General features: G+C 37.7%; 2 protein-coding genes across 2 annotated transcripts; both read right to left on the reverse strand.

Moving 5' to 3' along the window:
- Window positions 1-3,810: 3,810 nt before the first annotated feature.
- Window positions 3,811-6,111, reverse strand: LOC140769690 (uncharacterized). Its single transcript, XM_073110510.1, has one exon. It carries the CDS (start codon window positions 5,852-5,854, stop codon window positions 3,983-3,985), a length of 1,872 nt encoding a protein of 623 aa, XP_072966611.1. The 5' UTR covers window positions 5,855-6,111; the 3' UTR covers window positions 3,811-3,982.
- LOC140769691 (uncharacterized) lies at window positions 5,830-17,141 on the reverse strand. The gene is made up of 11 exons (XM_073110511.1): window positions 16,937-17,141; window positions 16,483-16,854; window positions 16,034-16,144; window positions 8,348-8,438; window positions 8,139-8,207; window positions 7,659-7,736; window positions 7,342-7,413; window positions 6,868-6,918; window positions 6,514-6,750; window positions 6,278-6,415; window positions 5,830-6,191 (listed from the first exon to the last, which is right to left on the reverse strand). The coding sequence occupies exons 1-10, from the start codon at window positions 17,011-17,013 to the stop codon at window positions 6,293-6,295; spliced, it is 1,281 nt and encodes a 426-aa protein (XP_072966612.1). The 5' UTR covers window positions 17,014-17,141; the 3' UTR covers window positions 5,830-6,191; window positions 6,278-6,292.
- Window positions 17,142-17,780: the final 639 nt, after the last annotated feature.

Here is a 17,780-nt window from a genome sequence, read left to right on the forward strand (position 1 = left end):
GGTTTTGCCAGTCCAAAAATTAAAAATAAAAAAGAAATGAGTTGCCCAGACAATATAGCAAATAGCTATTTGATTGCGAAATGAGAGAATATAAAAAGAATCAGTATAAATCAAGGACTTATTATGGGATAAGGGATGGTGTTATCTTAATTTTTTATTTTGGTGTTTGGTTAAAAAATAATAATAAATATAATGATGCATTAGATAAAAACAAGGGAGAAGAATGGTGTTTGATTATAATAGCTAGTTGGAATAACAAATAAACATAATTAAATTAACATTAATTCTTACCCTTTCCTTAGTTTAATGTAGATAGATATTTATAAAGAACCTATTATATTATCTATTCATAGTTAGTTTTGAAATTCTACCTAAAAAATAATATGATTGGATTCATAATAATTTAAACAATTTATAGATACCATCACAAATAGCATCACAGATGAACATCTTATTAGCATCTCATATTAAAATATTTTCATTATAAATATGTTATAAAATACTATTAAATATATTATAGTCTTATAATATTACAATATTCAACATAGATATGATGTTCAAAATATGGCACAATACATCATGCCTCATAAATAGTACATAAATGAAAGAAATTTGAGAGGGATAAATTTGTCATTTACCAAAGCAGGTAGCTCACATCTCTCTCTCTTTCCTTATGACAATTAAAAGATGTCGTAAAAAAAAATCTAATAAAAGAATTTATCACAGTTTTTTTATGTCAGCAGTTGACACCCGTTTAGCTTCATTTTTAGGGAAGATTTTTAAAAAAATTAACCTACATTCTAGACTTTTTATGATTCAAACTTTACCTTATAATTTTTCTGTATAAAAACACCTATATTTTACCAAATATATTTTAAAATTTTAAATTATTATTTAAGATTCTTTCTATAGAATAATATGACCATTTGAAATTTTAAAAATATTAATTTTAATACAAAGGAATATACTGTTCTGTTAAGTTAATGTGTGTCAAAGTTAACTTAGAGGCTTTTTAAAATATTTTTAGTAAAAGCCAATAATATAGGGTTATTTCTTGCAAACTTCCCACTTGTTAGAATAATAAAATAAAAATAAAAGGGGTTTTATTCCAACAACACCCCATGTATGATTATATCCCATGTTGCCATACAAGAATGGAAGAAGAATAATAATAAGAGAAGTTGGCAGGAACTGTAGTGAAGTAGTGGTAGTAGTAGTATCACAGAGAAGTAGGAGAGAGAGAGTCCCCACTCCCCTCTCCTTTCTCCTTTCTCCCCTCTCCCCTCTCCCCACTGCGTAGCTTATCCCAGAAGCAGATGCGGATCGATGCATGTTCAAAGTAATATTCCAATTGAATGGTTGTCATCCATCTTCATCTCATTCGATCTCCAAAGACAAGGATGTGTCACACTGCTCCCCCTACCAACTTAGGGCCTTGGATGTTAGCACTTAGGGCCTGCTTGATGGCTTGGGAAGGTGGGAAATGGTTGTCTACAAGTATCGTTAAGGCCAGATGCTGACCAGATTCTTGAAAGTGAAGCATGGCCACGATGACACCAATAATTAGAGAAAGACAAACTAAACAGTTGGATTAACTTCTTGGGATCGATGAGGATATCTATCTATCTATCTATCTATCTATCTATCTATCTATCTATCTATCTATCTATCTATCTATCTATCTATCCCCTATTCCCCATGCATATGTGGGAGGTCACAGGGTGAGCCCACCAATGGCTGAGCTAGCTACCTGCTGCATGCCTAGGATCGATCAACGCACAGAAAACTTCAATTTTATTTTATTTTTCTTTTGCTTTGGTTCAGTAATTAATACGCTAGCAAAGAGACCACAAAGCTAGAGATGGGCAGGAGGAGGACGACAAATGACAACGAAAGGTAAATAAATAAATAAAAAGCCCGAAAGTACTTCACATCGATCGGTTTTGGGAACATTTCAAACTCGACAATGATCGATGAGGTCTCCATGTTAAATCTAATGCGTGCTTATTGTTAATGGTGAAGTATATATAGAAAGGGTTTAAATAATTTAGGCAAGGGATATATATATATATCGAATGAACCCAACATTGAGGAATCTAGAATTTGGATAAGGATTTGGTATCATTCCAGTTTCCAGTCTCAACTCTTGCACACTTCCTTGTCACGAGAAGGAGGATCGATACAGACAGGTAGTGTGCTCATCTCGCTCATGCGTCATTAATGAGTAGGATTAGGCATACACATCATAAGAAGTAAAGATAAATCGAACAGTTAAACTATCTTTGGAGCTAATTAAGACGCAAAACAAAACAATTCATTCTGAGGTCAATAAGGATATATCAACAGTTTGCAAGTATCAAAATCATCAACAGTTTCATTATAATTTTCTTACTTTCACCTAGAAAGAAAATTAATTATCTCCAAGCTAAGATAAAAGTACATAAGCCATGCATAAGCTTTTTGCATCTAGATTGTTCTTCCTATCGTTAACTATACTGTTAAGGAGGTCATGTGATCTAACAAGGACAAGCGTAATCAATTATTATTCCCCTCCACATGCATATCTTGACGATCTCAAGAAATTACAATGACTGGCCTGAAAACCCAAAACCTCAATCATTGGGAGGCAATCAATCATATACGTACGACAGAGATCAGAAGAGGGTACTAAATCTTTGGCTGAGAGAGAAAGAGAAGGATTATGTTAGGCCATGAGCACTAGCTATTGCTTGATGCAATCTTCATTATATTCTTTTCGCCATAGCATTCTCATAGTGAAAATACTTGCACTCTGCACTCAGTTACACTGGCCAACACAGTGGCAACTAATAAATGCACAAAAAGAAAGTTACCTGCAACCTGCTATTCAAGAGATTCAGATGCACGCAGCAAATACAAAGTCATCATAGTGATTAAGTCTTATTCCATTTCCCTCCTAATCCCATTGGATGGGGACCAATATTGTAATAAATGCACAAAGCATCCCTTGTCACGCCTGAACCAATAAATCACTTTATAAAGATTCTCCTTTCAAATCATTCTTAATTCCAGAGCTCACAAACTGTAATTAAGCCATTAAATAGAACAGGGAATGGTGGAGGAAAATGACCAAGTTTAGTTCCTAGTTGGTATCCTCCTAAAAGGCTGTGAGAAGGAGATGACGTCGAAAAGAGATGCAGAATGCATGGGTGGGCCTTGCAGTTGGAGAGGGCTGGCCCAATGTTTTTCCAGCCCATTTAACCAAACAATAATAATAATAATAATCTAGCTATTAGGAAGTGAGATTGGTTGTTCTTTCTCATCAAAAACCCAAATTTGGTTGATGTCAGGACGTGTCACAAAGTAAACTAAGTGCTCATGGATCAGCCAATGAATGCTGACTTGCTATCAAATACTATGTAGGTTTTGAGTAATTTTTTATTTTTTATTTTTCCACTACCCACCCGAATTTTCTTCTAATTATCTGATTTTCTTACTACTGTTCTGACATAGGATCTTTAAGTTTTTGATATAATTAAAAAATGTTAAAAGAAAAAAATGGTATAATGTTTGCTTTTCTCCATAAACTAAAACTAAAACATAATTTCTGAACCTAATATAAAGCGATAGGATAACTCCCTAGTAAGGTCAAACGGATAAAGAACAGTAGTTCACTATTATGTCCATGTCTAAGAAAAGGATTTTTGAATCTCTTATATATGGAAAAGGGTACAAAATTCCAAAACATCAGAAAGTTGCATGATATTGATATCATCCTCAAGTTTTCAGGATATATTGCCGCCAAAAAACAACTGCTAGATTGAATCTCAGTTAGACTTGATATGGTGCTTAATTAACATACTTGTATACACTGAGTGACCAAGTTCATATCAACTCTGATAAATTAGCATGGTGTTCTGTTTCATTTCATGCTATGGTGCTTCAATGAATCAACTTCTGAAACAAATAAAAAAAGAACTCAATTAATTAGACACCACGATGATCATCCGTCGTCTTCTCGGGGGATTTCTCTGTACAAGTTGAGCATGGGGAATGTTCTGTTCAAGCGTTTAATAGAATCCTCTGAGAGAACATCTCGGAAAGCAAGATCCTTAGCCAGCTCCATTGCCTCTGCTCTATGCCCAGCATAAGCAATGCCTTCAACTAGAAGAATATAAGTGGTTTCATTGGGATGACATCCTTTCTCCACCATGTCCGCAAATATATTTATCGCATTGTCCATCCTATGAGCCTTACAGAATCCAAGGAGAACCGTGTTATAGGTGATCACCGTCGGCTGGAATCCACTGCTCTCCATATCCCTCATCAACCCTAAAGCCTCATCAACCATTCCATCCCTGCACAAACATGATGTTAGCACGTTGTATGTCACCTCATCAGGGTCGATCCCCTTCTCCATCATCTGCAACACCATCTTCAGAGCCCTCGCTCGGTTCCCACTGTTCCACAACCCTCCAATGACAGCATTGTATGTGCTCACATTCGGAGTGCACCCAGTCCCGCCAAGCTTGTCGAAAACTTCCAATGCATGGTCGGCATTACCACTCTTACATAGAGCTGATAGGATTGTATTATAATTCACTATATCCGGAAGACATCCACTTGAGATCATGTAGTCCATGAACTCTATAGCCAAATCCAACCTCCCAGACTTGCAGTAAGCAGAGATCAGTGGATCATAGCAATAAGTATCAGGCTTCAAACCTCTCTTCATCATATCCTTGATCAATTCTCTACCTCTGTCTACCATCCCTTCCTGACAAAGTGAGCTGATCAGAACACTGTAAGTGACGCTGTTCGGCTTGAGCCCTCGCTGGATCATCTCGCCAACCAGCCTCTCTGCGTCCTCCCATAGCTTGCGGCCCAAGAACCCGCGAAGCAGGATGTTGTACGAGATCACGTCCGGCTCGCAGCCTCTAGAAGGCAAGCTGTTCAAGAACTCGTGGGCGGCCTCAGGCATCCCTTCTCTGCACATCCCTCTTATAATGGCATTATAAGTGTAGTTATCAGGACGAAGGCCCTTCGCCGCCATCTCATCCAAGAGCTCCATAGCCTTGCTTATCCCTCCCTCCACGATTGTAGCCTCTATGAGAATAGTGTAGGTAACCACCGAAGGCTGGCAATCGTCATCGAGCAGCCGGTCCAGCGTCTCCAAGGCCAAGTCCAATTTCCCCTTGCTGCAAAGACTACCGATGAGTATGTTGTAAGTCACGATATCCGGGCGGCAGCCGCGGCTCCTCATGCGGGCCAACACCTCCACCGCGGAGTCCATCTGGCCGAGCTTGCAGAAGCCGCCGACGAGGGCGTTGTACGCGAAGACATCGGGCTCGCCATTGACCTCAAGGATGTCCATGACCCGGGCCGCCTTCTCGGGGTTTCTGGAGGAGAAGAACCCCTTGATGAGCTTGGTGCAGAGGATGACGTCCGGCTTGTATCCTTTGCTGGCCATGTACTCCAAGAAGTAGAGGGACTCGCCGTAGTTCCCGGCCTTGCAGGAGCGGTTGAGGAGCTTCATGAAGTGGGCTTCCTTGAAGTCAAGGGACGAAGGTAGGACTGCTCCTCTGGCTACCGGAGAAGCTCGTAGAGCAAGGGGCTTCCGGGGGGCGCTTCTTGATGTTCTGGGAACTGGGTTTGGAGTTGGGCATCTGGGGATGGGGATGAAGTGGTGAGAGGTGGATGAGGAGAAGCACTGAGGGAAGAACTCGGAGAGGGAGATGGACATCTTCCTGTTACTTGGTGCCAGTGACCATTGGGCATGAGCATATGTCGAACTGGTTGGAGGAATTGAGGGCTTTGGAAAAAAATGAGAGCGAGTGGACAATAGCAAGATAAGGTAAAAGGATATGATAAGCATCTCTAGGTATTTTGACCAATAAGATGAGACAGCGTCAACCGACACACGTGGAACGACAGACAATAGTTCCACCTCTATACATTTCCAACTAGTCGTATAAACCAAAAAGAAATTTACAACTGAAATCTAATATTTCCTAGTTAAATAGAGAACATAAGTTCTTTTCAGACTAAATAATCTTAAGAAATTAGAAGCCCCAAAGCTTAAAAATGCTTCAACAAACTCTCCTTGCAGTTTTAGCAGAGTATGTGATTGACAAAAGAATCCATAATATTATAAGTCTATTGCGTGAACGATGCAGAAGTGATCCAACTGTACGACATCTCTTGCGGCTTGCCTGTAGCAGGATCGCCAAAAATCGAGTTAGAGATCTGGAAGAAAAGGAGGAAATAAATAAATAAAGAAGGAGAAGAAGAAGCATACTGTTACAACTTGCAGTTAAGCTAACAGACTTTCCCAGAGTGAAAACTTCTCGGGGCATGTCTTTACCAACATGGTCTTCAAGTCTCCCATCTCACATATTCTTTCTTGGAGCTTAGACTTAACAAGCAAGGGAGCTTGCTGCAAAAGAAACACCCGGAGAGATGAAAGAAACTTAGAAAATCGATTACAAAATGCATATTTGAAACTGTTGAGAAATTTATGTACAACTCATGCACCTTCCATATCCACAAAATATAAGAAGCTGCATGCTGAGACTGAATTCGAGTGTCCTCGAATTCGTCAGCCTTAAGGCTCAAGCAGGTGCGTAGGAGTTGCATCTCTTCGGCTAGAAAAGCATCCAGAGCAGGACCATTGTGATGGCTATCCTCCAAATGAGGAGAAAGTTCTTGCTTGACGGCTACAAAGTGCTTTATCCAGAATTGAGAAAGGAATCGTCGATGAACCCACAAGGCCTTACACAAATGTTGAAGAATAACCATTTGCACAAGGTATGTAATATCAATATTTCATTCAAGATAAAAGGGAAAATTGCATATCAAATAAAGGGTTAAGGGCTAGAAAAGACAAACCTCTCTTCCCATATAACGTAGAATAAGAATCTCATTCCACTTGAACTCCTCCTGTTTAAAACAATATATCCCATGGATTCATTTCAAAATTTGTGTACTAGCTAAAGTATGCCTTCAAAAATTTTAAATACAAAAATGATGGGTTTCATTTTGGTAAAAATAACTTAATGGGGATAGAAAGCCAATAACCCTATGAAGTACAATCTTCAGAATAAAGATCAAGCTATGGAACTGGAAAAGTAACAGCTGTCGATCAGTAAAATACATTGATATCAGTAATCATAGATTCTATGACCTAGAAGACATCTAGAGATAACAATATGGAAGAAATTAGGAATTTTAGTTTTATTAGATCATAAAGAAGAATCAAAATATTACACAGGCATGAGATCAACAAATGCATCCCTTACAAAGGGGAACTGATTTCAAATTAACCAACCAGACATGCTACAAAGGAATGCAAGAAATTTATACCTTCCACAAGGAACAAACGTCAGAGTAGTTACTAAAGGAAGCATCTGTGTTTACCATTCTCAGCAGTAAACGCTGTCAACAGGAAGAATAAAGCAGTCATAAGGAAAGGTACTTATGTACCAATTAGCAATAAATGATTTAAAATATGGAATATTAACATGATACTATAAGAGAGAGGATTTAAAAGTAAAAGGAAGATTTGCTAATAGCACCAAGTTCATTTTGGAATAACCTAGAGATTCACCAAAAGGGAATAGCAACCACAAAATTATAATCCTATTATTATTAGAGCAATTAGGTAAGATTAAAAAACTGACCCTCCTGTAGTGGAAGCAGCAATTGTCAGCAACACTCGACTCGGCCCATTTTCTTGACTTGTCCAGTTCATCGAGTACCTACGAATATATCAGTAATACATTTTCAATAGGTGTAACACCACTGGTACTAACCTGACTTCACGATTAGATAACAAGATAAACCAAAAGGATACGAAACTTTATAATGATCAGCTACAAATTTAAATAATTCTGCCCAATCAAATAGAGTGGAAATCAAAGATATTGTGCTAGATGCTCAAAACACAGGCCACATGATTAACTGATTAGATGATAAATCACTATTAAGGAATAATTAGAACTGATAAAACATTAAGGATTTAATTTCTATCATATATTTCCGTAGATTGTTCAGCAAATTTTTTCTAGCTTATTCAATTGCCCATATCACCAGCTTTCTGCTAACTGCCATTCGGAACACTTGAATGCCTATAAACATTTTATGTCAAATGTAAGCCAGACCTGTGTCCTAGTCATGTAGGGAATAAGCCACCAGCAATGGTTCCATGCTCGATAGTTCATTTTTGATTTCTGCAAAGAGATACAGGTTAGATCTGAGCGAAGAAAAAGAAAATAAAATGTTCACTCAATGAAATGTATAGCAAGTGTTAGTATGTGTAATAAGAATAATAGCCTGGTGATGTCAGTATATACACTAAATTGGTATAAACCTCTGCTATTTTCTTCACTAGTTCAGACTCTCCATTTACAATCTCATGCAATTCCTGAAACTTCTTTGCAACTATCTTGATAACCCACCTCCTGAAAATAATCAATAGTGTGTTAAATCTCTAACTCTACAACTTGCCATATATAATGTTCAAAGGAAATCAACCAAACAAGATTCTCGGTTTCCTAATTCTTATTCTTCTTATTTATTTTTTTTTCTAGTAGTCATGGTTTCTTTTTAATTCCAAACAATAGATATAAGGGAGAAAAAACTGCTAGAGAGAGTCGCTCTTATGTTCCAGCTATATTCATATATTAAACTATGTTATCCTAGGATGATATATAATTATATGTGCCACTTATATTTGACAACAACTATTAAAGATACTACCGAACATTGTGGAATTACTAAGTTAAAAAGTTTGTTGTACCCTCTAATTGGTCGATAACCAAATTGTGAGGAGAAATGAGCAATGCAACTTGAAAAGAAGCAAAGGTTTTTTCATGTCAAGTCATCAGCCTGTTTCATTAAAACTTAAAAAACCCCACCATCAACCGATAGAGGTCTACAAGGAAAAGAAACTACAAGCATCAGATATCTCCAATTACAGCCCATAGACCTAATAAATACCATCCAAGGAGTCTAAGCCAACATCCACAAGTAAGTTCAAGAGAAAAACAAAGCCACCATATAAACCGCTGCACACCAGAGGAGCTACAGCAAAATACTAACAAATACAACTCCAGAATCATACAAAAGATGTACAGCTCCAGAATCATAACAGATGCACCAATACCAAAATGAAACAAGATGTATCAACAAAATGTTTGTATAACCAGTTTCACCGAACTGCCAAGACCAGAGAACTAGTGATCTCCAAAATGACTGGATTCTCCTGCAAGGACCCTTGCAATAGCTTCCTAACCCTTTCTTCTGTCTTTTCTCCTTGAATCCATGTCTAACAAAGAAAGAGGGACGATATTCTGTAAAAAGGATCCTTCTGGGTCTTAGCTCTATTTTGAAAAATTATCCTATCACCAAACACTCCACACCATAGTGGCAACCCAAATAGTCCACCATTTCCTCACATCTTTGTTCTTAATACTACTCTACTCCAGAAATTAGTCTTTCACCTTTTTTGGGTTGCCACACATAAAAATAATTTCTCAATCAGACCAACAATTTCTTCAAATAAGAGAATTTGAGGAACAAATGAGCCATAATCTCCTCTCTATTGCAAAAAACACAGTGAGAGCTACCAGCCTGACCTTTCCTCAACAAATTATCTCTTGTCAAAATACAATTGTGGCATACAAACCACACAAAAGCTCTGTTTTTAATGGGAATTTCAACTTCCCCAGATTAGGTAAGGACTTATAAATTATTATCACCCCACAATTGTTTAGAAATCTGTTAACCTGACAGTATAAATGTCATCAGCTGAAAATCTCTATTTTGCTATATCCTTTTGCCCACTAAACTGTCAGTCACTGCTTTTAGCAAAATTAATTAGATGTTCTTCCAGAATCAATGGTTCAAAAAGCCTTCTTCCATATTGCAAATTCCAAACCTGGCATCCCACACATAAAAAATCCCAACTTCTTCATCCCACACATATCAAACAGGTTTTGAAACATAGCAGCTAGACAACAATCACCCATCCAGATGTCTTTCTAGAATTTAATTCTCTTTCCATACTGTAAAGTCTACTTAATTCTGATTTAAAAGCAATCCCTGACTGCATTACACTCCTCCAAAAAGGGAAAATTCTAGTAGAATCAACCAATAAAAGATTCCACCTTTATAGTAGTATTTTGCATCACCACAAAAGCTCACAGCTGGTTCAACAAATTCAATAGCCACCACCACCACATTCCTAATAAAGCAGTGATCATATCCTGTAAGTCCATGATTCCCATACCACCATATTCTGTTTTTCTGCAAAACTTTTTACCAATTAACCAAAGTATAACTTTTTTTCCTCACTAGTCCCCCCTTCCACAAGAAATTTCTCCTAAGTTTATCTATTCATTTCCCCACCCAAATAGGAATATAGACAGATATATATAGGGGCTGAACTCAAAAGAGTTTATCAAAGTAATTCTTCCTCCTAGGGACAACAATTTTGCCTTCTAACTAGCAAGTCACTTCTCAATCTTTTCAATCACAGGAATTCAAACATGTTTTCTAAGTTTGTTGTCATGCAGTGGAAGGCCCAAATACTTAATTGATAATTGTGCAACTTTGCAGTTCAATAGATCAGCCAGATCAGCACCTTCGTTAGGATGTTGATGTGGCTTAGGGATGGAGAAATATGCCAATATGGAACAAGATAAGGAGGTATATAAATCCACCTTCAAGGAGAAAAGATCGGGCCTCTATGAATCTATATATCTGCCTCCATAGACCATTTTTATATTAGCATTGCTAGATAAATAGAAACAATAGAAGATAACTCACCAAATTGTGGAGAAAAGAAAATCAAACCAACATAGATTGTGAAGGACAAAAAAAGGTATGGAATCCACCACAAAAGAGAGAAGAAGGGAATGAGAAGAGGGATAAATGTAAAATCCTCCACAAAATATTCTTTCTCAAATTTCCATTCATTTTTCTTCTTTTTTATGGAATTCTCATCATCTCTCTATATAAAGATAAGGAAATTATATCAGATCATAAATTGATCTTATTCAAATCTTTCATAATCTAATATATAACTAAATTAGAACTCTTTTAACTTAAAAAGCAATCAAATCCTAAGAAACTTGTCTCAAAATAAACTAATAATCAAATCTCCTAAATTTTTAGGAGTTTTAACCAAATTGGACGCTTTAAAATCAAATCTAATTTTTTAAGATAAAAATACATCCGAAAATAAAAAATAAATAAAATTTCAATTCCCATTGTATTGTTTCCTAAGTAAATCAGTGAGCTTTTATCAAAGTTTATCTTCAAACCACCTCAAAACAATAGAGGCTTTCATAAAATTATAGTTTTATCAGCATAAAATAAATTTGTTATACCTTTAAGCTTTACATCTTCTAATATACCACTAATCCATCCCATATTTTTTGCCCTCTCAATCATCCTACTTAGATCATCTGCAACTAGCATAAAGAGGTAGGGTCATAGGGGTCCGCTTGCCTCAAACCCTTCTTGTATCTGAAATAGTTGCCTAATTTCCCACTAAAGATCACTGTCGAAGAGCCCATTGATATAGATTGCATCACCTAGTCCACCCATTTATCAATAAAGCCTCTCCCTTTCAACACATCCACTAAAAAATCTTATCTCATCTTATCGTATGCTTTTTTAGATTCCAACTTAATCGGAATTCCTTCACCTTTCAGTTTCTTGATGCCAAAAATGAGTTCATGAGCACATATCTTGCCATCAAAGATAAACCTCCTCTTAATAAAAGCATTTTGGTAATCTTTAATCAGCTGCTCAATAACCTTACAAAGTCTATTAGTTTATACCTTCTTAACCATCTTGTAAATGCAATTCAATAGACTTATTGGCCTGAATTCCTCAATCTTGTCAGCTCCATTCCTTTTTGGAATTAGGCAAATCATGACATAATTTAACCTCTGCAAATTACATCTGCCATGGTAGAAATCACTGAACAGATCCCAAATTTCCTTCTTAATCAAACTCCAAAAATGGTGATAAATTTCATACTCAGACCATCTGGACCCCAGGATTTATTCTCAACCATCTCAAAAACAGCCTAGTAATTTCTTCAGTGAAAGGATACACTAACATAGTAGCTTCCCTAATGTTCATTATATAAGAATCCCAAACATCCTGTAGCATTTGCACTCTCCACTCACCAATTGAGCCAAGCAACTGTGTGTAAGTAATCAGTAATATAAGTTTTAATCCTTTGTTGATCTACCACTTGCTCGTCAGTAATCATAAGAGATAAAATAATATCCATTCTTTTCCTTCCATTTGCCATTTTATGAAAAGAGGCAATATTGAGATCTCCCTCAATTAAACAGGTTTGTTTGTCTTTAAACCTCTGCTACCACCTCATTTCCTCCTCTTTATACAGATTATGTAAATTAAAAACAACCTCTTCTCTACAAGCCAACTCTCAAGCAGATAGAACTCTATCTTCCTCAATCAAGTCCAAGTTGTTCAAATATTGGAGCCATTGTTCTTTCTGACTTATATCCATCTTTTTCAGCTTTTTTTCTGCATCCCCTAAGGCCTTTTCTCAATCTTCTAACCTTCTCAATCCAGATATCCATAGCAGTCTGTCCCTGAGTCTCTGTATTCCACTACCTTCCAATCAATTTACCATAATCTGGAACTAATAATGTTCCAATCTGAACGTTGGATTCTTTCTAACCATCTCGCTAGAATCCACAATCAACAACACATGGTCAGAATAGAATCTGGGTAAAGCTTTTACAAAAGCCAGAGGAACCCCACCCCACCACACCCCTCCAACCCCTCCCCCTCTGGTAGAGGCAAAAACCCTGTGCAAAGGAGCCAAAATTAGCTCCTCTCTCATATTTGACCAGGAGAATTACCTCTCAGTCACTTAATCTTCATAGCATCCAAATCATCAATCACTTCATTAAAAAAATTTCTTTCTTTTTCACTACACATCTTCCATTTTCTATCAGCTGTAAACCTAGCAGAATTGAAATCACCACCACCTAACAGTACATGCCTCGCCACTATTTAATCTCCAGTCTCCACTAATTTTTACCACAAAACTTGTTTATCCTCCCGGAACTGAGGTCCATACACATTTGTTGGTACCCATTTACTGCTCACAAACTTGCTCTGAACAGTAAACACAAAAAGAAATAGCATGTGTTCCCACATTACAGTCCACCAAGTCCAAGCAATCCTCATTCACACCAACAAGCAAGTTATGTGACAAAATGAAATGAAGATAGAACATACCAATTGGTAATTTTCTACCCAAAAAGAAATCCTTTAACAGTATGTCACTCAAATTACCTGCTTAGTCTCCTGTAAACAAAATAAAATCCAAACCTTCCTGCAAAATCAGTTCAGCGACCCTTCTTTTCACAGGCATACTCATGCTTCTAATATTCCAAAACATCCCTTTTATGATTCACAATTTGTCCCCTTTTTTACCTCTTTCTTTTTTAAAGAGGCAATATACTCTTCTGCTCTCTCCATCTCAAGAGCTTTTAAAATACCCATATTCTCCATCATTTCCTCTCTAGAACTCCCCAATTTATCCACACAATGGCAGCAACAGAAAGTATTCTTCATAAAAAATTTTAGGGCAGCACAAGCATTGTAGAAAAGGTTTTTTACCTGACTGTGTTAACATCTTTTCCTGTGACCTCTAAAGCCTAAGCTTTACAGGCCTCCTCCACCTTCTCTTGAATCTACTAACCCCTATAACTTTAAACTGGATAGGTTCCACATCCAAAATGCTACTCTCAGATTAAAAAGCCCACTGCTAATTTGGGTGTCCTCCCTGAGACAGAATTCTCTTTAGTTTCACTGGGGTCCTCATTCTATGTCATTCGGTCTCCAACTGTTCTCATTTTTCTCCTATGTATCCTTCTCAACCAGTATTTTCTTCTCTTTCTACACCCTTTCCAGTATAAGCACCTCTTCAACTATATCTTCCCCTTCAGTAGTTCACAAGAAAAAGTATCTGGAGAATTCACAGGTGTATCTTCCACCAGTTTGCCTTTTCCTTTAATTTTCCCAATCTGCTTAGTTTCCAACTCTAGATATCTCTCTTCTAGTTGCTCAACAAATCTGACTTCTACTCTTAGTTCTGTCACCTGCTGCTTCTGCTTCCCTTCTTCTCAGACACATTTCCATAAACACCTTTTGGAGGTTTTTTTTACTTGAGGTATTTTCCCAGCATAGTACTTCACTGTGTTCATCTTTGCCAGCAACTCCTCCTCCCAACAACCCCACTCCTTGTTACTATCTGTGCCAACCCTGTTGTGTTTCCTGTTTGAACCCACGCAAAGCCCTTTACAGTCTTTGGTTTACTGAGTCCCTTCAATATCACAAGTCACTTCAAATACCATACCTTCCACTGATAAAGAAATTTTTACAGGATTGTCAACAATATCCTTCACCATACTCCTCAGTCTAGCTGATTGTAGATTAGCCTTGTAATTTTGTCATCCACCCATATCAAAGTACCAAAACTCATCAATCTTAAAAAATTGTATGTAATTCCAGCATTGAAGAGGAATACCTAAAAATTACACCCAAATTCGTTCTCTCAGGCACACCAAACCAAAATCTTTCCTCCATAGTGAGAATAGCAACCCCCATATCGACCTTCACCCTTTCTCACCTCCTCCATCTTCTGAACAGAAGGGAAATCCACTAGAAAATCTCTATTAGAAATATCTTTCTCTCTGTTCCTGTCCCCAAGACGACAAGCTACTCATAGCCAATGCAAGTTTCTCCGTTGAAATCCGTCCTTACTTAATAAAAGCAAGCATACATTGTTTCAATATTAACTCATTTTGTCACATCTCCTCTGATGACCAGAGCATAACCCAAGTAGATCTAGCAAGACAAGGACTTTGTTCCCCCATACCGTTGGTTTCCTACTCTGCAACTACCAGCACAATGCTTGATCTTCTTGCCCTGATAACAGATTACACTGTTTCGGCAATTTGTCGCCTAAAGTCCCCCATTCACCACAGTAAAAACACCCCACAGATCTCAACTTCGCACTTGAGGAAGGAGCAAATCTAGGGTTAGCAGTGAAAGTCAAAGGGGTTTGGGAAAACCAGGATCAGATACCACTGAGCAAAACCTCCTTGAAACAAGCTTCCTCCCCTTCTTTTCCAACTCTACTCTCTTTCACCAAACACCTACATCTCGACACAATTCTTTCTCGGAGGCATCACTGGGGCAACAATACCAGGCACCACTCCCAAAGCAACTCCACTACCACCCACTCTGAATGGATTCAGACCTTGTGATCAAAATCCAATTTGCTTCGTACTTTTCACATGCTGCTGAGATCCAAATCCAAAGCTAGACACCCCGCTATGGGCTGCCGAAATCCAAATTCAGACACACAAGAAGACCCAGATCTATGAATCTGGCCAAAATCCTAGACCGGCACATGGGCTCCCAACCACTCCACCCAATCGGGAAAAATTCTTACAAGGAGATGATTATTTGCAGATTAGTTGTCAACTATCTACCATACATGTGGACACACCTTTAATCTTTAGAGAAGGAAGGTAATACATTTTCTCAGCAAAACTGTCTTTGAATTTCACACTATTTACCATATATTCTTAGTTGCAAGACTCTGTCATATCATCAAATGTCAATTAACTACCAGAGGGATAGGTCTTATATTAAAACAGAAGGTACAAGTCTTTTGACTTTCTTCAAATGATGTTTCTACTTGCTCCATTTGAAATGTACTAGATTTTTCCTTCTCGTCTCTGTTGAGACAGAAAGGACTGTTTGGCACATAGTTCTCTAGGTTCAATTTGTGGATGTCACAAATTTTGTTCCACGATATATGCTATTATTATGAATTATGCTGGAAAGAACGAGTTGTCCGGAGTAAGAAAATCAAAAGGGAAAAGTTGAATGAATAGGAACTGGAAATAAGCATGTCATATATCAGACTATTGTATGACTCTAGCTTATTGAGGATAGAAATGTTTTTTTCAGAGAGACAGAAAATTACCTGTGACTCCAGGCACATTCACTTTTTGGTGAATATGAAAGAATCAGTGCAGATAACTGGAGTTCAACCATGAAGGCTGACAATTCATGCTTCCTTGAAAGTATTTGCTTCCTGTATCACAGTAGAAGCAAAGAACTTACAAATACAATCAAATTTTGCTCCAAACAAGATAACTCAATCTACTTTCTAGTGAAACATCATCACAATGAGCAATCACATTCCATAGAACTTCTACAAATTATAATAAAAAACAATTGTTCGCTCCTTTCTTTTCTTGTAGGGACATAAACCAACAGAAAAGAAATGGTATGTCCTTTCAGTTATTGATTTACTCATCCTTCCATTGGTTTTATCTGCATTAGTAGCTCTAATTGTATTTGTCGATCAGATAAAGATGAAGACCAAACGAAGGGTACTATAGTGTGCCAGCAATCGGGAGAGAAAGCTACCTGGTATTCCAAGCACTGAGAAAGTCGTAATTTTGTATCAAAAGGGCCTTGCTGTGCCTCAACAACTCCTTCTCGATGCACTCAATTGCATCGTCAACAGCATCTACACTCCCAGATGAGTCCATACACTCCTTATACCTTCTTCTCGCATCCAAATAAGCACGCAGAGCAGCTCTGTACAGTTGGGCTAACACTTGTATTGAGATGGCCAACTTATGGTTATTATACCAGAAAGCTCCCCTGTCATAATCCAATACATCGGAACCCGAAATGCTTCTTATGGACATTTCACCAGATGACTTCTGCGCATCTAAAACTACCTCCTCATCGAGTGCAGCGAACTGGGACGGATGTACGAACCCTAATTCGTCGCTGTACATAGAAGAAATGGGAAAACTAATACAATTTTGCAATTGGGTAAGGGAAGGAAAGATGAGCGAGAGGGGGGGCTCACATGAGATTGTCGTGATCCAGTAGACGCTCAAGTTGCTGCAATAGATCCACGCCGCGATGGAGATCTTCATCTCCCATTTCCAGAACTCTTCTTCCTTGTTAGGAAAGATAGAGAGACGAACTAATCCAAGATCAGAGTGGAGACGGCGCCAACCTCGAATCCTCTCGCCGAGAGAATAAAAGGCCGGTCTTTTTTTTTTTTTAATCTTTCATGAGCCGGAACGCTTGATATGTGCTAGACAATGGCCCTCCTTAGATATAAAGACACTTAAGGCTCTATCGAGTTTTTAGCTGTCTAATCTAAGCTTCAAATCATATGCATCGCCGAACAATTACTTCGAATCAAATACCGTCGAAACCTACTCTAAGCACGTTGTTAAGCTGTTTTTCCAAACTAACCATACTGCCGATTCATCAACCGAATTGAACCAAACCACCAATCTCCAATCAATTTCTTTATAATATTATTTGGGGTTAAATTTGAACTCATGACCTCTTGGTCATAAGCAAAATACCTACTAATTCTACTAAAGTTGATTAGTAGCCGGTCCAATTATTTAGCCTGTGCCGATAAATTATGTAGCCTTAGGCCCTGTTTGGATACAATATAAATTTTTTCCCTGAAATTTTAGCAACATCTCAATAATAAGGTGGTGCATATCTCATTACTAGAGAGTCATAACACCTGTGGAGTTTTGAAACTATAGGGTGCTTGGATAAGCTTTGAAAATGATAGTAAAGTCTTTCCTCATTCACTAACTACATTTCTCCTAAAATACTTTTATAAAACCATTTTTTTTCCCCCATTCAAACCATTCTTATGACTTGGGCACCTTATTTAGTAC

The sequence above is a fragment of the Typha angustifolia genome, chromosome 11 (genome assembly GCF_048772165.1).
Source record: "Typha angustifolia cultivar Huaian chromosome 11, ASM4877216v1, whole genome shotgun sequence".
Lineage (NCBI taxonomy): Eukaryota > Viridiplantae > Streptophyta > Magnoliopsida > Poales > Typhaceae > Typha > Typha angustifolia.

What these genes read in the sequence shown, in the direction of transcription:
- LOC140769691 (XM_073110511.1), bottom strand. Translation starts at nt 17,013, where the DNA reads ATGGGAGATGAAGATCTCCATCGCGGCGTGGATCTATTGCAGCAACTT. An exon ending in CCTACATGACTAGGACACAG is followed by an intron (nt 7,737 to 8,138) that starts GTCTGGCTTACA and finishes ATATATTCGTAG; the next exon opens with GTACTCGATGAACTGGACAA. An exon ending in TACGTTATATGGGAAGAGAG is followed by an intron (nt 6,751 to 6,867) that starts GTTTGTCTTTTC and finishes CATTTGTGTAAG; the next exon opens with GCCTTGTGGGTTCATCGACG.
- LOC140769690 (XM_073110510.1), bottom strand. Translation starts at nt 5,854, where the DNA reads ATGCTTATCATATCCTTTTACCTTATCTTGCTATTGTCCACTCGCTCT.